Source organism: Hippocampus zosterae, chromosome 15, assembly GCF_025434085.1.
Source record: "Hippocampus zosterae strain Florida chromosome 15, ASM2543408v3, whole genome shotgun sequence".
NCBI lineage: Eukaryota > Metazoa > Chordata > Actinopteri > Syngnathiformes > Syngnathidae > Hippocampus > Hippocampus zosterae.
In genome coordinates, this window is record NC_067465.1 from 702,023 (window position 1) to 721,923 (window position 19,901).

The 19,901-nt window shown below is 51.6% G+C and overlaps 1 protein-coding gene across 17 annotated transcripts in view; it reads right to left on the bottom strand.

Moving 5' to 3' along the window:
• LOC127616265 (receptor-type tyrosine-protein phosphatase F-like) overlaps positions 1-19,901 on the bottom strand; it is a 126,652-nt gene that overhangs the window by 13,339 nt on the left and 93,412 nt on the right. For 8 of the 17 annotated variants that reach the window (XR_007967083.1, XR_007967070.1, XR_007967071.1 and 5 more), the window contains 10 exons: positions 18,987-19,292; positions 18,081-18,274; positions 12,615-12,641; positions 10,922-11,039; positions 10,046-10,618; positions 9,870-9,970; positions 9,542-9,795; positions 8,850-8,928; positions 7,599-7,835; positions 1,631-1,788 (listed from right to left, as the gene is read on the bottom strand). Coding sequence is in view for 1 of the 17 variants with exons in the window: in XM_052087760.1 (XP_051943720.1) it covers positions 1,631-1,788; positions 7,599-7,835; positions 8,850-8,928; positions 9,542-9,795; positions 9,870-9,970; positions 10,046-10,618; positions 10,922-11,039; positions 12,615-12,641; positions 18,081-18,274; positions 18,987-19,292 (2,047 nt within the window). In the remaining 16 variants the exon portion in view is untranslated. The remainder of the gene's footprint in view (positions 1-1,630; positions 1,789-7,598; positions 7,836-8,849; positions 8,929-9,541; positions 9,796-9,869; positions 9,971-10,045; positions 10,619-10,921; positions 11,040-12,614; positions 12,642-18,080; positions 18,275-18,986; positions 19,293-19,901) is intronic. The other 9 variants (XR_007967084.1, XR_007967082.1, XR_007967081.1 and 6 more) reach the window with 3 other exon arrangements.

Genomic DNA, 19,901 nt, shown 5'->3' on the forward strand with positions numbered 1-19,901 from the left:
TCTTACGTTAAACAGCGGGCGGGGTCTTAAGTGATATTTTTATGGATGATTTTTTTTTTTTTTTAAATTTGAGACTTTTAGATGATTAAAAGTGTCCCGTTTCAACGTGACCCTGGAACATTCTTGCCAATCTCAAGAAAGAAATGCAACAGGAGGGTTAAGCGCTGGCCTGCTGCCATTTCTGGAAGGTTGCGCACGTCACGCTTCAAGTGAAGAGTTGCAGGATGTTAAGCGCGTGCGTGTGCTTAATGAGCGCATTAAAAGCTCTTTGTTAAGGCTTGCGGCCGGCAGAACGGGCCTCCGCGGATAAGGTCGGCTTCAAAGACGGGAACGTTTCTTTTTGTGGCATTTACTCGACAATGGGTCACTCTGCAGCCGCGCGCTGCCTTGCCATTGGCATACGGAGGAGGGATGGCATGCATTTTTTTTTTATTTGGATTGCCGGCTTTTGATTTCCAGCTCCTCGTGCTGGGTTCGAAACTAATTTCACGTGGCTCCTTCTGACCCATTTATCAAAGACGGAGTCTGTTGCGTCTCGCGTCTGTTCAAAGCAAACAAACATGACTTGACGAGCCCGTTTGGCGTCTGCTTTCCCTCCATTTTGTCACCATTGTGAACGTGAGAGGAAGCAGAGCCGCAGTGAGGACCACACAACACAAAATGGAGGACGCATGACTGATGGGGAGTGACGGTACCCACCTCTCCTGTTTGCTGCGTTCATTTAAAAAAAAAGGAAAAAAAAAAGGGAAGGAGAGGAGAGGGAGGGGGATTAATAGGCAATTATTCTCCTCTTGTTTTAATCCAGCTCTTTGAAAAATGTCAAGCATGAGATGTTAGGTTTCTGCGAACAACTCCGTCGCAGGCCGCGGGTTTGGCAAACGCGCGGGTAGCAATAACAGTCGTTCCGGCGAGGACGCAATTATCTCTCGGTGCGTGACAGAAATTTTTATTGACAGAAAAAAAAAAAGGTTGTCGCAGCTTGCGGCCCACACTCGCTCCTGTCAATCTGTCGGGCGAGCGCGGAGGAGCAGCGGCGGCTCGTCCGAGGCCCGATATCAAGCCTCGGCGAGTCTCCTAGCGGACCGTGAGGAGGGCGCAGGGGCCGACCGGAGAACAGGTTGGTATTTGTGATGACTCATCAGGAAAGGATGATCGCGATCATCAAACACTCGAGAAATGAGTGAAGAAAATTTGTTGCGCGATTTGTTCCAAGAACGGCCCATATTTATCGTGACATAAACAAAGCATAATTTCATTTGGACTACTGGCTTTTCATTTTTTTTAAGCTAATTATTTGTCCGGCAGATAAGCTTGTTCTCATTCCTAATTAAAAGCACGCAACAACCTTCCGACTTGTCCACCTGAGCGCCCTCGTCCGCAGAAGCAATTCCTCTTTGCACACTTACCACCAATAAAAGAGGACTGTGACTTGTTGACAAAGATTTTGGATGAGTCGAATTTTCAGCAAAAACTGAAAACGGGTTGGACGTGCCCGGTGGAATATCGATCAAAATGTGGATACTCTCGGACTGAAGAATCAAGCCTCACAATCATGGCGTCGGGTCTTTCAAGAAGCGTAAACGTTACGCATCACGACCTGCACGCACAAAACCGTAAGAGAGCCGCTTACTTTTTGTAGAGCAGGATGGCGATGACGACACTGATGATGAGCACCACGGCAAACACGGGCCCCATCACCCACAGCATTTCCGTCTGCTCCGCCCCCCGAGCCAGCGACTGCGAGCTGACCTGGATGAGGTCCGAATAGGGACTGGCGGAAAACGTCATCTGTTGGGAGGCCGACAAAACTGTCAGACTTTTCATCAAAGCACCGTCGCATCGGCTCGGGAACGTCGCGCGACGGCCGACGCATTCGAAACATGAGTTGCTGACTGCAGACGTGACATTTAGCACAGTAGAAAGACAGCTGCGCTACATCCGCTAAATCGTCGCCTCAGAAAAATAGGACGTGTGTGTGTGTGTAGCCAGAAGTTCAGAACTAATCTCTTCCATTTCCATTATAAAACAATTAAAGTTAGCAGCAACTATTTATGGGAGGGGGGGGGGGGGCGGTGAGGGCAGAGATCTCATGCAAAATGTTTCTCCTTTCTTATGTTCATAGATTTTGAATACGCTTTCAAATTCATCTGACATTCCCCTTCAAAAATAATTGGCTCACAGATGATTTGATTTTGAAGTCACGCGCGGTGTGGCAAAGGCTCTCCGCAACTTTCGCGAACAAAGTCCTCGCCAACATACAAAGATGGCCGCCTTGCTTGTCCATTCGATTTTTCCTCCAGGGCAATTACACGACTTTTGGCTGGCGTTTGGTCTCCCTTTTAAGCAATTTACCCGACGTAACATTTTGCTTTTGAGTGACGCTTCACACCTTCAAATGACGGCGGCAGAGGAAAAAGGCGAAAACCGTCTTTTAAGCCGTTTTTCAGAACCCCGCCGCCTTGGTGAAATGACACGGAAGGCTCGGTTTACTCTCGGTGTCATGTCCGCAAGAACGTGCGGCGTCACCATGAAAAGGTCTGCAATGACTTGTGGTCACGAAAAAAAAAAAAAAAAAAAAAAACATGAAACGTGAATTTCCAAACTAAGCCCCAAAAAGACGTTTGTCTCAATAGCATGTGTTTGAACACTCAATGATCCAAAGCAGCCTGATGAGACTTGAGAGCGGGGTGAGAAATATACCCCCCACGCCCGCCCTCCCACCCCCACACCCGCACCCCCATCCTGTCGCAACCCCCGGGTTCTGCGCCGAATAAATGGGGGTCATCACCTCTCCTTCATTAGCGTGCGCGGCATGATGGTTTAGCGAGGGCAAGGGAGGAGGGGGGGGGTGTGTGCCGGCGACGGGGGCGTATAAATGAGACATCTCGCCCTCCCCGGTCCTTCGTCTTCAAATGGCGGCGAGGAGGAGCCAGACGAGGCCAAGGTGACGTAGGTGCGAGATGGCGCTACAGCGGGAGAGCGGCGCGGCAAACGACAGCGCGCCAAAGCTCCTCGTCATTACAGCTCAGCGTGCTACTCATTGCGCGGCCATGTGGCGACGCCATTTGGGAAGGGGGGAGGCCCGCCGGTGACGGATCGCGGGCCCCGGCGGCATGCGGCGGCACCGGTAATCCGCATCATTAGCGGCACAGCGGCCCGCTCTGCGGCGCAAAGGCGGATATTAATTGGAAAGATAAACCGAGATGGGCTCAAAGTCGTACATGCGCTTCTGTTATCGCGACTTGCGCAGGGAAAATGGCCGCAGCGTGTGTGTGTGAGCTGCGCTGGGTAAAATGCAGACACGCGCACGCGGGCGAGTCAAGTGTGAAAGTGAAAAGGGGACAAAATTGCTGGAAGCAGGTGCCCGAATGAATGAATGAATGAACCTGCGATTGCAATGACACATTTCTGCCAGTTGAGGGTGCCGATGAATCTTTTCAAGGTGGAAGCGAGACGCTTGAGCCAGCTGCGACTTGTTGAAAACGTGCTGCCCGCGAGACACCCAAAACACAATCCCGAAAACTTCTGACCACGTAAAACTGCCCCCCAAACTTTGTTCATTCAAATGAGTGAGAAACGGCGTCGTAAGCATTTGGGACGACTTTGACGGGTAGCGCCACAACTTCTTTTGTCCATTCAAATGAACTGGAGGAACTGCGAACGTCGCTTTTTCAGAGACGTATAAATGCACGCATGAAACATGGCCGCAGGTTGCGGCCGCCGGCGTCGACTCCCACACTCGGCTAGCAGCAAAGCGCGGAGACAACGGGAGGAAGAGATCTTCTGCTACTTGCAGCATATCCACGATATCACTCCCCCATCCCCGGAGCTCTCAATCCACAGTGCGGAAGGAAAAATACCAACACATTGTCTTTCCCAAAGTGGCTTAAATATGCCGCGGGGAGGGGGGGGCGGGTAACACACACACACACACACACACACACAGGCAAAGCCAGCCATGATGTGTTTGTTGCTGCCTCCCCTGGGGAAGCCCACGCTCTGCTCCTCATTGGAGCGTGTCACAGCCAAAAAGGGGGAGGCAGGCGCGGGGAAGTCGTGGAAGAGACAAAAAAAAGCGCAAGTGGGAGAAGGATCACGTGGCCCTCGCACACTTTGCGTCAGAGGCGGAAAGCCTCGCTAGAGCCGGCCGCCAGCTTTTGTCACAACGCGACAACGTGTCACGCCGGCTTGACGCATTCGGATAATGGGCCGGCGTGTTTCGGGCTAGCGCGCTGCGCGTGGAGCCGCGCCGGGGCCGGCGGAGCTTTCATAGATAATAGCGTGAAATCGGCACATTCTTGCTTTTCTTTTGAAAACTTTTTTTTCTTCTAAAAAAAAAAAGACATTTTTGGAGGGCGGCGTGATTCGCTCACGGCTTCTTGCTATTGGCGTGAGCGCTAAGTCCAGATGACCGGTGAATCATGAGCGATCATTGCGCGGCGGGACTTTCAATGACGTGGATTTGGTATTTTGGATAAAGCGCAAAACACAATCATTGACAATTTCTTCGCGCAAGAAATCAGACGAGAGTCTCCTTCCTCGGCCTCCCTCTCTTTGGCCGCGGCGCGCGGCGCAGTATTTCATGCTAGCTCCCCTCCCCGGCGTTGCTCTGGCATTAAATGCTCCTGTTTATACACAGCGGCATCTCTCATCCCATTTCACACTTCCCCGGGCTTGTTTATCCGCCTCAGGCTGCGGGGCCACGTCAAGGCGCACGACTCCCTCTTTCTTCCTCGCTTCCTTCCTTCCTTCGTCACTTTCCCGCCGCCTCCAAAGCTCAGCTGCTCGTGAAAACTCAGGCGCCGCCCTTTGATCCGCGGCCGCGTGTCGGTCGGCGAGGGGGAGGGGGAAGCGGCGACGTGGTTTCGAGTCCTCTAACGAGTTGTTTTGATGTCAACAAACGCCCGCCGAGTCGCTTGCGGAGCGCGGCGAGGGGCTTCCGTCATGCGCGACAATCGACGGCGCTCACGTTCTTCCGAAGGTTTTGACGCAGTGTGGCGCAACCCTGCCATCTCTTTTCTTATGATCATTTTTGATGATTTTTTTTGGGTCAAAGATTTGGACTGACGGTTCAGTGAGAGGACAAGCTGTGTAGTTGTGTCTCTGTTCCGCCGGGGTAAAAATAATCTCATTTTCAATGCCGGTTCCAGTCCGACTGCAGATATAATTAACTTAAGTGTCGAGCCGCGATGAGGAACGACTTTGGCTAATCCCAGGCAGCGTGACTCGCACAAACACACGTGGGAATTGAAGAGTGGCAAGCGCTGGAGTTTTTTTTTTTTTGGTGCATATTAAACGCAAGGTAAAAATGTGAACAAAACATGCCCAAATGCATGCAAAGGCCTTTTGTCCTATGACATAAATGATGATTTACGGGCAACAGATGGGCGCAATTTCCTCCAGAGTTGTCAGCGGGCTCATCAAGTGTTTGTCGTTTCTCATCCGACTTCAAAGCGGCTTGTCAGAACTTTTGAAACGATTGCGTCTTTGTCCTACAAACCTCAAATTGCATTGAAGTCCAAGATCATGTCCCCAAAAAATAAAGAAATAGAAAAATGTATTTTCAAATGGCTTTCAACCAACAATCGACACGCTACAGACAGAATAGATATAAATCGAAATATTCAAAGCGACGCATTGTTGCCTCCCTTTCTTAACCGAGGCTTCACTTTCACAATTCGCCATTCTTCCATCGTTTTAAGCCGTTTGATTTCCTCACCCGACTAAATCCAAGGTTGAAGGAATTTTATTGATTAAAAAAATAAACTAAAGGAGCGGCGCGACGTCTCACTCTCTTTGGTGTCGTCCGCTCACACAAAGACCAGTCCGTACTTTGGGCTGTCCTCAACCGACCTCCTCCAAGTTGCTCAGCACTCGACGGCAACAAAGTCACGTGAAATTTGGCTCCACAAAACAACAAAGCACTCGTGACTTCGTGTTCCACCAAACCGATGAGAGCGGAAACGTGTCTTTGGTCCAATTCCATGACCCTTAGTTGTCCGTGATACAAGCTCACGCAATCGCTTCTTTTTCGATTGAAACCGACATTCATCCTCAAGTTTATGCCAACATTTAACGGGAGGAAAGCGGTGCCCACACCTTCCTTTCCCCTTCTCGCAGCGGTTGGGGGTCACAGGCCAGGAGGGGGCCGTGGAGATATTTAAAGCAGCATTTCAAGGGAATGTGGCCTGCTTTACAGCCTCCCTAGCCCCCCCACCCACCGTGAGCGGGCCCTCTTCTGCCTCTGAACGCCAGCTGTGCCAATCAATCTCCTCTGCTCTCGTCACGGTGGTGAAAGAGACCCGCACAAAAGGCAAGACGGGAGATGGATGGAAGGAATGTGGCTCGTCGGGGCTCTCTTCCTCGCGTTTGCGGCTAAAAATGCGCCACGTCGGGACGTGCTCGAAGGTACTCCTCGCTTGGTTTCCAAAATATCCAATTCTCAAAAGGTGAACAAAAAGCAGCGCGCGTCTCTCGAAAGCGGCGCCATTTGGCACGTCATGTCAGTACGGATTCCTTTCCTTACTTGGCCCCAACGGGAACAAAACCGCGGCGTTCAAAGCGAAGCGCCGCGACGCCCGGACGACTCGATTTGAGCGAAAATCAAGCAAGGAGAGCCTTGATTTGCGCTCGCTCGCATCTGCTCAATATGCATGCGCCGAGTCGAGCGGCAGCCCAAAGCAATCGCCGGCTCTCGTCCCTCCCGGAGTCGAGTCGACTGCCGACCGTCCCGCGGAGGGGCCCCGGCCGGCCTGCGCCGACGCTCTCTTTGAAGCGCCCGCTTAAAAAGGCCAAAGCGTCTCGGTTCCAAGTGTTGAAAAGAGCTTTGCGAAAAGCCACGTCTCCCGGGACTCGACGGGGGGGGGGGACTTGGCGGGACAAGCCGCAATGACTTTTAGAGGCGCGTGTATTAAAGGCTAAGTGGCAATAAAAACAAGCGCAATTTGGCTCCCCGTCGCCGCCTATTCTGGACACGCTTTAGCGGCGCCGTAGTTTGAGCCCGGGGATGCCCGATAAACTTCAACACTTTGCCAGACACAAAAAAGGGCCGCGGGGTCGCGGGGGCCGACTCGAGGCTCCAGGTCTGAAATTGAAAAAGTCTTTCTGCTTCGACCGCCATCAATTTGTAGTTGGCAAAACGGTCACGCGTGAAGCCTCGGCAGGGTATCGATCGGAATAGTCGTCATTTGAATATCCTCGTATGGCTCCCACCACAAAAATTTTCCCAAAAATATTCCGTGGCGATGGCATTGGGGAACCTTTGAAAACAAATTGCGCTTCGACGCATAATTGATGTCGAATGTATGTTGCAGTATTCGTGACGTCCAAAGTCACACAACAACAACAATAATAATAGTTATATTATATATTATATATTATATTTAATAATAATAAAATAGTTTTCCTTTCATCCTTGCAACATTCATTTGCAAGGAGTATGCCATTGTTATGATTTGTGTCAAGGATTGGCGGCAGATTGACAGAGAGAGAAAGCGAGAGAGGGTGAAGTGTTGCTGCATGCTTTGAACAGGCCCCCTAGTGGCCAACTTGAACGCAAGTCCTACAAGATGGAGGCTGAAGCGGCAAACGCGACTTACATAATTGGAGGCGCTGTCGCTGCCCTCGGATCGCAGGACGGCCAAAACGAAGCAGACGTACTCCTGCCCGCCGCTCAGCGGCTTGTTGTAGTAGTTGTTGTAGCGCTTCTCGTCTCCCAGCGTGAAGGCGGGCGGCAGCGAGGCCAGCTTGGCGGCGATGTAAGGCTTGGACGAGTCCAGATGACGCCGCCGACGACGCCGCCGCCTCAGCGCGGGGCCTTCGCTGGATTTCAGAAGCTGCGCAGAAGGAACGCAATCGCTTGCTGTTGTTCGATTTGAGTTCCAAGCGCGCCGCAACACCAACATGCGCTTCACTGTGCAGTATATGTGCGAGCAGGCCGGGCGCGAGGTGACGCGGAGCACTGCGGCGGCATTTCGCCGAGCGCCGCTCCCGATGCGCTTTTTGATGAAATTATCACGTCACGGAGAGGAGACAACGTCCCGCTCACTGTTTAACGACTCGAGGAGGCCCGTCTCCTTTCTCTGCCAGCCTTGCGCTTTATTTAAATACACGGCTATTAATATTCTCGCCGTCGTTATGCTCCCGTTCCCTCGCGGGACGGGAAAATCTTTATTAAAACGGAATGACAGAGGAGTCGTGAAGGCTTGATGTTAAACGAGCGCATCTGCGGCTTGAAGACTTTTGAAAGGCACTTTGGATCAAATTGAAGCCTTCGCGATGGGAGTGGCCACTGGCTCAAGATTAGGACCGCGTTTTGTTGGACCAATGTTTGAGGATTTATTTTAGTTCTACGTGGCCATTTATTCATTCATCCGTTTCAGGGATTTCACAATTTATTTCGCAAAAAGCACCAAATCCATGTGTTGCATTTGAAAACATGAGTCATCAATTCACAAATGTATTTCTTCATTCCATGAATGCAAATAAATTGATGCAATTGGTCAGTCCTCGCGTGGCGTCCAAATCTTTTCTGTAACTGAGCGCGCAATGTTGCTCAACCAAGCGCCAAGCCACATTCGGCGATCTTGTGGACTTGTTTGGACTGTGTTCATTTCTTGTGTCTACTTATTTAGCGGGTGCGTCGAGCAGATGGACACTGTCTGCAGACCTGCCACGCAATAATTAGTCACCCCCCCGCCCCCCCCCCCCCACCTCCCATCGTGCTCAAGCCCAGGAGAGCAGTGAAGATAATTGGGAACAAGCAGACACTTCCAGCCCGCTCGGAGTTAATGGCGACCTTTCTCCCGTCACGTAAGGTGCCAATGGGCTAGCGGCCGGCTCGCGCTCACCTCATCCAGGTCCATCTCATCCGGATTCTTCCAACGTCGGCTCGATTGGGACACGGGCACCACCACAATGTAGTACCACCTGTCATAAAAACAACAACAACAAAGACGTCGGTGACAAACTCCAAGGTCGGAACAAAGTCGAACATCGGCAAACTCATAATTAAGAAACGCAATCTGCCCAACGACACACACACACACACACACACAGTGCCAGCCAATCGAGCCCGGAGCTTTGAGACACCCACAGAGTTACTCCGGAGGTTAATAGGACGCCCCGTGTGAGGAAGCTCTAATTGCTGTCATTAGCGGGCCCTCAAACTGAGCCAAAAGTACGGCAAGGCTTTCAGTACACTTGGGAATGAGAATAATGGAAATAAATCAATACATGTGAAAAAGATCATTTCATCATTGAGGGGGGGGGTGGGGGCGGTATCCCCCATGCATTACGATATCTACAGCCTCTGTTCCGCACAGATCCTGAAAAATAGAAGACAACCAGAACAGGCCGGTTGCGAAATCGATTCAGCGCTCTGAGAACGAAATGAGCTGGGGAATGAAAATGCTTTTTTTGTTTTTTTTTGGTGCTTCTACACAGCGTGTTCCAATCAAAACAATTACGTGATGCATCTTATGTCTGATGCATATCGTTAGGAATATGAAACCAATGAAAGCCGTTGACGCCTTCCACTGACCTGACCCGCGTGGTGGTCTGCACCTTGGGCAGGCTAACGGTCATCACGCCGCCGTGAGCCTGCCGGGCGGCGTACAAAGGCTTGGTCTTGATGAGGTCGGGGGCGGTACGGATGGACACTTGCTGCTGCAGACCCCCGGCGATGTTGCCCCGGCTGGTCAGCACGAAGGAGTAGTCGGTGTCGGGCTGCAGCTGCGTGATCAGCTTGCGCTTGAGGTTGCCCTGCACCTCCACGCTCTGCTGGCTGTACAGGATCTGCAACGGCGGACGCGCAGCGTTAGCGAGCGGCGCTGGCGGCCCGGTCGGGGCCCCCCCCGGCGGTGGCTCGCCTTAAAAGGCGCTTGGGACTTGTAGTTGGGCGGCAAATCCCAGGTGAGGAGCACCGACGTCTTTGTGACGGCTTTGACCCCAAAGTTCAAGGTGGGGAAATCTGCGGGCGGATGGAGAGATCAACGCGTGCGCTTGTACGGCGGGCGCATGCTTTTTTCCGACATGGAAATCCTACCGTTGGACATGGTCCTGCTCTGGATGCTGGGGCTCACGGGCCCCCCTCCCTTGCTGGTGTACGCCTGCACGCGGATGTCGTAGGTGGTGTCGGGGTTGAGGCCCCCGATGGTCATGCGCGTGTCGCCCGTGCGGTTGGTGGCGTTTTGCTGGCTGTTGATGTCGCGGTAGACCACCAGGTAGTAGGCGATCTTGCCGTTTCGCTCGGCCAGCGGCGGCGGGTCCCACGCCAGCTGCGTGCTGGACTGGGTCAGGCCCGTCACCCGCAGGTTCAAGGGGAAACCCGAAGGCGCGTCCTCGGGAGTGCCGATCTCCTTGACGTAGGCCTCGCCGGCGCCGGCGCGGTTGCGGGCGCTGAGGCGGAAGACGTAGGTGGCGCCCTTGTGCAGTCCCGTCACCGTGTAGTGGTCGTCGGTGGCGCGCAGTTCCCGCGAGGTGTACGCCTCGTCGTCGGCGCGCTTGTACTGCAGCACGTAGCCCATCAGCTCGCCCACCATCTCTTTGGGGGGCTGCCACTGGATGAGCGCCGTGTTGCCCATGGTGGCGCTGATCATCATGGTGGGCTTGCCGGGCACTGCAATCACACAGCTCGCTCAATCAAAGACAAGAAAGCTTCCCGTCTGGCTCGCCGCAGGTGACCAGATTTTCACAAGCCTAGTATAAAAAAAATATTAAAAAATGGCGCACTGCCTCGGAAGGAGCTGCCGCCGACCACGACTCAAAGCCGGACGCTCGTGGCCACGCCCCCTCATCAAACCCCCACTCATCCAACAATGAGTCAAAGCGAAACACGAGAGACGTTCAATACTGGAGGACCAACAAAGCGAAACACGAGAGACGTTCGACACTCCAACGGAGGAACGGCGGCGCTGTTCACCTGCTCCGGTGGTGGTGACCAATTTGGGTTTGCAACGAGGTCCGTCTCCCCTGGTGGTGTACGCCGCCACGGCCACCGAGTAGGTGGTCTCAGACTGCAGTCCCGTAATGAAGGCCTCCTGCAATGTGGCGACATTTACAAAGGCCCAAATTATAAACCACCACACACACACTCACACACAAAACCAAGTCGACACCCTCCGGCAACCGCCGGGTGTCCCGGTCAAATCTGTTCACAACACCCCTCCAAAACAAGACTCGGATCTTCCAAAAAGGCACACGCGAGCTTTTCTTGGCCAAGAAAAACTCCCGCGCCCAACGACGAGGCACACTCCAAAACCCCACCGACCAAAAGGATGAGCGGGAACATCGCCGGCGTGTCAGTGTTCACGCCCGCCGCAGCGGAGACCACCGGAGGCTAAGCGCCGTATCGCATCATAGAAATGAACAGAATGCCGACAATACGCCGTCGGTGAATAAAGTCTCGCTCGGCATACGCGTAAATAAAGCATCGAGCTGTCGTGCGACACCTCCTTGCGGCATTCGTGTTGGTCAACGTGGCACAGAAACGGCCGTTCGGAATAACTGGAGAAATGTCGGAGAACGCTCTTGACTCCGAAAAAAAAAAGAGCTGAGAATCTGGACATTTTTAACGATGTGTATAAAATAACGCCGGCGGTGGTCTATTCCCAAAGGGGTACGCTGGGGCGGACACAAGAACACGGACACGCTTGCGTGGAACAGCACACACACATCAACATTGCATGAAAGAAAAAAAAAAAGAAAAAGAAAAAAAGATGACGCCAACGTTATGGTCGCACGCGGCCTCATTTGCATCTGCGCATCACGTTGCAAAAGTGCTTCTAAAACAACTTCTCTGAATTGTCCTTCCACAGGAACGCTTACGCTCCAGCGTGCTGATGAAGACGAGGCGAGAACACGTCACGAAAGGCCAGCGCGGAACGGCGAGCTGCCGTCGACATGAAAGGCCGCCGCTCCTCTCGGAGATGACAAAACGTGCGCAAGGACAACAGGTTGGCTTTTAAGTGACGTCTTTCCCGACGACGGCGCCGAACGAACGTGGCATGAAACGGCCGCCTCTGGCGATTCGACGGGTGCGCAAGTCATCAGCGAGCATCTTGAAGGCTGAACTTGCAATAAAGAGAGACGACAAGGAGGGGCTCGCCAACGGCGGCCGCCGTAAATCCAATCTGACGGCACTAAATCCATCCGACGCTTCCATTAATGTGATTTTTGCGTGTCGTCGCCGCCATGGAAGCGTCACGAGTTGAACTATCTGACGGCGAGCGACAGAACAGAGGCGGAGCTTAACAGGCCCGTCTAGTTTGCAGTCAGAAATCGTCGCATCCATTTAGGTTCCGTTTTGAGCGGCAAACTCGTCGTCAATCGGTCGTTTTCACAACTTTTTTTTGGGGAATGCCATTTCATATTTTCCTCCCGCGAAGACCTCATCTGGCCCAATTTCCTCGAGGTCGTACGGGTGAACGTCTCTTGCCGCGGTCGTGACGTGTGAAGTGAGAACACAAATCAAATGCGTTTAAGGCACGGCACGCACACAATCACACATTCAACCCAAACACACAAACGATACCCCAAACTGCGGATTGGGACCCTGGTAAAAAAAAAAAAAAAAAGAAACGGCAAACCCAGCAGCACACACGAGGCTTACTCACATGCTCGGTGAACTCCGTAATATTGAACTGATGGGAGAGAAGACAAGACACACAGGACACAGGGGGTGGGGGGGTGCACGGAGGAGGAGAATGAGTCAAGAGGCAACACAAAAAAAAAAAGCGCTTGGACTTTTTTTTTTTTTTTCCGCTGCGAGACAGATGAATGAGGGAGGGAGAGAGCGTGCGTGATGGAGGAGAGGCGGTAAAAAAAAAAAAAAAAAGTTGAATGTGTGTCGTCAAGGTCGGGTATGATTGTGAAACTTTCTGGCGTTCTGATGCACTGCCTTGTTTTCCCATCTGCCTATCAATCGGGCCAAAACATGTTCCCACACATCTCCATTAGCCGCAACTGCACTGGCCCTTTCAGGGCTTGGAAAGCGTTTTTTTTTCTTTTTCATTACATTTCAATATGTTTTCCAAATGTTCCTTTTCGCTCGCCCCGGGAGATTCCCGGGGGACGCGAAAGCCCATTTCTCGCCGCCGGCTCCGACACCGAGCATGAAATCTTATTACCGGCGCCACTGTACTCGTGCCCCGACATCAAAAGGCATCCGTGCGGAATGCAAACGCTTGCCATTTACCGGCAACGCTCTGCGTAGTTCAACAACTCGCGGGCCAAGTTCAGCCATGGGCGGCGTCAGGAGGTCGCGGTGACCACTTGGGGCGGGATTAAGAACTCTGGGGGGAGCTCGGCATGACCAAATGGAAGCAAAAAAATGGCGGGGAGGTGCAATTTCATCAATTGATGTATAAACAGAATGTGCCGTATTTTCCGCTCTAAAAAGGCGCACCTAAAAGCCTTCCGTTTTCTTAAAAGCGCGCAGCGCGCCTTCAAATCCGATGCGCCTTGTGTATGCTCATTACGGTAATATTTCGACCCCAAAAATGGCAGCGGCAAGAGAGTTCAACGTGAACCAGTCGACGTTAGAACTCGCTGCTGCTTAAGTGAACCGTGTCACTGCTTCATTCAATACGTTTCACTGACATCTGATCGTCAGTCAGATGGAACAGCTCCATCTGGTGGATGCATTGTAGATTGCGCCTTTTCGTGGAAAATAACCGGTTTTCAGGGGGGCACCGCTGATACATGGATCACTAGAAATATTTCTAGGTGGGCTGCAATTAGTGGCAATTTTTCGCCGTTCCTGGCAGGGCCTGGTCGCCATCTGCCGCCAACAGCTGGGGTGCGCAGCCGAAACGGATCGATAACAACTCACGGTCGGAAGCTCCATAGCTCCATACCTGCTCCATACCTGACTGCTTCATTTGTTTCCCTTCAGCTTTCAGTCTCATCGCAAAAGTCCTTTTGCCTCAACTCCAGGCGGAGGATTCGATTTGACCCTGGCGCACATTTCTATTACCAACGCCACCGCTAGCCGCTAAGTTTCATTGTTGCCGACGGATGCAAATGCCATGACACGGGTTGAGACTTGCGGCGATCAAAATGAGACGGAGGTGGCGGTGACGGTGGCGCGACGAGTGATGTGGAAGAGAAGGAGCTGCCATCGGTGATGGAGTGAAATGGGCTGAGGTGCTTTTTTGTTCCCTCATTTCTATTCAAGTCCTATCTCCGGCAGTGAAGCAAAACAAACGCGCGGGCGCGCGCACGAGCCAACACAAACACGCGTGAAGCCCGCAAACGCATGAACGCTCAGGCAAAATGGAGCCGAGAAAGCGGCTGCTGAATGGGGGCAAACATGGGCAGTAAGTGTAGCCAAACAGGCGGGCCCACGCATTCCACCACAAAGCGCGCCGTTTTCCGATGACTGTCACCGATAAATGTATGATCGAGTGCAATGGTGCCCATTCTAATTTGGTTTGGCGACCGGGTTGACCCCCATTCGTGAGCTTTCCCCCTAGCACTGCATTTGTCCTTACGTTTGCTTTCCACCGGTGCCTTGAGCTACTCGGAGGGACCCGGCTTATGAACTTCGAAAGGTATGAGACGGCATTCGAGTGAATTTTCTTTCACGCTTTGGCAAAGAGTAAACAATTCATCAACAAAGAAGCTTCAAGCTGTCGAAAAGACGCCGCTACCTTTAGCTTAATGCTAACAAACAAGATGCTAAACATCACGCGCTAGGTTAGCATCGCTAACCTAGCGTTAGCATCGCTAGGAGTAGTTTTAAAAGCAACATATTGTTTTTCAATAAACGGTGGAGGAAAATGTCGACAGATGCAATGTTCACAGGCATGTTTTCTCGATCCGTGACATGACCGCGCGCGTTGATCTTTAGCTGTGCGTCGCCATCGTCACATTTGGAACCGCGGCAGAGCTTTTTCGCTCATATAAGAGCGCTAGCGAAAAAAAAAGCAGAGTTATGTCCTGCACAATGGAAAAGGGCCTTTTATCACAGGTAATAATTGCCTAAAGGTTACCCGAAGTGCAAAGCAGCAAAAGCGCTCCCCGTCCGTCACGCTCGCAAAAAAAGGGGTCGATAGCATCGCGCTGTTAGCTCTGGCCTCTTGGTTTAAAATTAGCGCGGAAAATTGAGGGTGCTGTGTGGGCCGGGGCTTGGAAAGAGGTGCTTGTCGCGCCCACACACACACACGAGGCAGCCCTTGTAGCATTGCGGTTCAGCGCGAGGAGGTGAGCGGCAGCCACAGATAAGAGCCGAGCGAGATGTGACGGAATTCGCCATCCAATGGCAGTCGGGTTTGCGTGACAACTTAGATAAAGTCAAAGAATGTTTTTAACCTGCATGTTAAGTTTGCTTCTGCGCTACACCAAAACTGTTCACAGGTTAGCACGGGCGCCTCAAAGTGCAGAGGTTTCGGGTTCGATTCCAGCCGCCCGGCCGAGCTGTGTGGTGTTTGTGTGCCACCTCCATTTTTGTGTCATATATAAATAAGAAGAACTAAACGGGTCTTCTTTGACAGGCAAAGTGTGGTTTTTTTTTGTTTTGAAATCCTAGCCCATTACACCGTGTTGTGTGTTATGTGTCAGCACAGTGATGATTTGCCAGGCGCTAGACGATGCGCGGCGAGACGGTCGGCTGAGAAAACGGCTGTCTGAACATGACTTTTGTTTTTAGCCGACTGTGTGGTCCCTTCCCTTCGTTGGATGTCCGTCCAGGCAGGCCCGTGCAGGTGGCCCGCTCAAGATGACTAAATCGAGGGGAACCGACTCGCACGCAAAGGCGAATGACGCAAAAGGGGAAAAAAAAGGCAGACAGCGAGCAAGATTGCCAGAGGCGGGAACAACGGCGGGTTTAAGAGAGAGCGAGGGGCAGGGGGGCGAGAGACAGAGAGAGAGAGAGAAGCGTCTACAGGACTGACTGGAGTGGCAATTTGCGAGATGTGTTAATTGCGTGGCACTGGCACAAAGCAGAGCTGTCAGGCACGAAAGCTCGGGATCACGTCAAGTTCAAGCCGGCAGGTTCATGCGCAGGCAAGAAGCCGCCATCTTATCTGCGGCGCGCGCTAAAAGGGCTCCGAGCCAGACGGTATGCTGATTGTTTAACTGGGGTGTGAGCGTAACACCCATTTGGTGTCGATGTGAGACCACCAAAAGTGTTTTCAAATAATTTGGGCCTTTGAACATTTTGACTTCATCACCGCTTTAAAAAAAAAACATGTTCAAATATCAAGATAAATAGCTAATGAAAACATGTTTAATGATCACTGGTCAACATTTGCTCCCAGATGGCTTTCTATGTCCATCAATGCATTTTTGACGCTGATTTCAAAATGTCTTGAAATTTTATTTTCTCTCAGGCATTTCATTTTTCGGAGGAATTTTTAGTTTCGTTTTTTTCTCTTCATTTGACCTACACAAGCTTGTGCAATGCGGATTTTACCGTGCGGTGTGATCTCTAACGATGACATTTCAGAAATAGATTCCACTTGCTACTGAAGCTAACCCTTCATTCATAAATATGTTACTTTTTATATTGTATTATGATTAAAAATGGATGTGCTCGAGAAAAGAAAACGAGGAAAGATATTCTGATTAAAAATGGTGATATTTTGACATGGAATATGTCATGTAAGAGTGATTGCGTGAATATAAATATCAATCGGGGGTTTGGATCACTTTCTCTGAATGTACGGCATCAAGATTAAACATCAATTTAAACGACCAACGAATATGCGCTCGATCGGGTATGATCTGTAACTTTGGCGAAAAAGCCTTCAAACCTTCATTGCGACTGCAAAAAATTCCCGTCGGGTTCCCGAAGCCTGCTTTTTAGAGCAGCCAGGAGCCTTCACACTTCACGCCGAGCCACCCTCCAACTAACAATTTTCATTCAGCCTTTTACAAAAGGATGTCCTATCGGGGGAAAAAAAAAAAAAGATCCCACTTCCTCAGCTGACCTTGGCGGCGTGCGACGGGGTGAAGACGGCGGGATATTTACGATTGCTAATGAGGGTTAATAGCGGCCCTGGCTCAAGGGCGCGGCGGTGTCTATTTGCCATGGAAGGCGACCGGTACCCTCGCCGCTCTCCCCAAACGCGGACCGGCGAGGGCGCGTGTGAAAAATGAGACGATTTCTCCGAAGCGCGCAAACGCGTGTTCCCGTTTATGTTGGCGGGCAGCGGGACAAACAGAGTTGCTTTTTTTTTTTATTGCCGTTTGGCGAGTCGTCACATGATGACGAAGGAAGGTGAAAAGAGAGGAAAGCGCCGCATATCCTAAAAGCTACTTGTCCCTCGGTGATTGCATTGTTTTAGTTTTTTTTTTTTAAATGTCATCAGTGCTATCAAAGCAGCTAGTGTGTGTAAAAATACATATTTGGGAAGAAATACAGCAATGGTCACAGGCATTTACGTGTATTTTTACGAACCTCTGCAAAGAATATTACAGCGGTTTACTGCGGAGTGCCGTGTTGTATATTGAAGCGGCACAACGTCCATTCAAATGAAGCAAAAAACTGTTGAATGGTTTACATTCTCAAGTCAAGTCAAGTCAAGCAGAGGCCCCAGAATTGAGCCCTGTGGAACACCACATGACAGGGTTCTGCTTAGTTACGCTTAGCTACTCATTGTCTTTACAAACTATGATCTTGTAGGAGGCTGGAATGGAATAACACCGTTTCCATCCATTTCAATGGGAATAGATGAGTGGAGATGTCAGTCTTTTGAGGTGCACAGCACCAAAAACTCTTCTCTCAGGGCATCGCTGTTCAGTGAATTTGGTCGAGTTAGACGAGTAGAATCGTGGCAACGCAAGGCAACGCATTTGAAAAGCCTCACACAGAAGATGGGCCGCTAGGGAGGGAGACGATCACTTCTTTTTTTTTGTTTTATTATTAAGTTGGGGGGGAGGGGCAATTTCAAGTCAAATGTCATGTGGAGAGAAAACGGAAGAGGAAAGGGGACAGAAAGGCAACGGTGTGCACGTATGGGCCGGCCGGGGACTGAAGCGTGAACGAGCAGAGAGAGAAAGCAGGAGAGAATGAAACATGAAAAAAAAGAGAAAATAATAATAAAGTAGACGCGGCGGCAGCGGCGGAGACAAAGTACCTGCTCCTCCGCCAAGACCACGTCGAGGATGTTGGGCTGGCCGCGCGGCTCGCCGTTCTCCACCGGCGTGTAGGCCACCTGGTAGCCTCGGATCTGGCCGTGCTGCTTGCTCTGCAGCGGCGGCTTCCAGGTCACGCGGATGGTGGTGGAGTTGACCGCCTCGGCCTCCAGCTTCCGCGGCGGCGCTCCCGGCACTGGCAACCCAAAACAAGGTCGGGGGCGGAAATGGGGGGGAAATGCTGAGTCGGTGATTTTCACGGCGCTTTGATGAGAGAAACGCCTGATTATTAAAAAATAATAAAGCCACGTTGGCGGTGGATCAAGAGCAAGTTTGGACCGGCAAGAATGTGGGCCGGCGTGAAAATGAGCTGAATCACCCCCCCCAAAAATAAAGATTGATTACAGACTGATTTCTCTGAGGAGTAGCAAACAAACAAAGAAGAAGAGAGAGCAAAGCGAGGGAGCGCAAGGCTCCATTTTAGAACCTGGATGCCGCGTGAAAAGAGAAAGAGGGAAGTGACACAGAGGCGAGTCCCGAGGTGATGAGACACAACCTGCAATCCATTTGAAAAAGTTGAAAGGAGGAGAGAAAAAGCAACACGGCGCGCCACTCGTGGCCGCAGGAGCGCCTCGTTAGCTTCTTATTGATCAACAAAGAAGAAGGAGAATAGAAGACGACTCTTGCATCCTTTTTGCGTCAACCGCTGTTACTTTGTGGCAAAACTTCAGTCCATCTGTACTTTACTCAAGTATTTCGTTCCGCGACAACTTTTCAATTTGTACCTAGCGAAGAGCAAGATGCATTTTTAACTTTTGTGCATAAACACATTTCAGGATTCAACTTTGACTTGAGTAAAGTAGCGGGATGACCAGTTCTGCTTTTTTTTTTTTTTGGCGTCAACGTACCATCCGGCTGTGTTTTCATCCTGACCGGAGCGCTCTCGGGGCCCGGCCCCGCCTTGGTGTGAGCGCGCACCCACACCTGATACTCGGTCCAGCGCTCCAGGTCCTGGATGACGTAGACCGAGGCGGCGGCGCCGATGCCGCTCACTTGGTGGCGCTCGGTGTCCTCGCCGCTCAACGCCTGGTAGCTGACCGTGTAGCCGACGATGACGCCGTGGCGCCGGCCGGCCGGCGGCGCCGCCCAACTCACCTTCAGGCTGGTGGAGCTAAGGCTGAACAGGTGCACGTCCTGGGGGGGAGCTGAGGGTGCTACGGGGAGGCGGGAGGGGGTGGGGGGGGAGCACAACCACAGGGGGAGGGGTGGGGGCGTTATCGAGTAAACGTAAAATGAAAACGAAAAGACAAGCAAACTGAAGGAAAAAAAAAAAAGGAAGCTTTTTGTTTTCTTTTGAGTTGCCAAAAGTATTGGGACAACCTTTTTATTCATCTCTCGATCGATCGGCAACATTTGAGTGTCCCAATACTTTTTGTCCATCAAGTGCGTCTTGTTCACCAAGCAAGGACAAAAAGCTTCCCCGACACTATGATGCAACCTCTGGACTGTGGACTGACAATATTGCTCGATTATGCGGACTGCTGTGTGTGTGTGTGTGTGTGTGTGTGTGTCGCACTTTATGTTACGCACGGGAGCATGAAAACAACAGCGGGGGCAGAATAGAAAATATCCCAGAGAATTTTACAGGTCAGTGTTTTCATGAAGATGTCATTGGCCCCGAACGCCGACCTGCCTCCCGTCGCTCCCTCGACGAAGCGAGCAAACAACCGCGCCAGACTGCCAACACGCGTCAAGTCCTGTTTGCGCCTCGTCGCCAAAGCCGCAGCGGAGCCACACGCCGGGGATTTTGGCCCGACACGCTA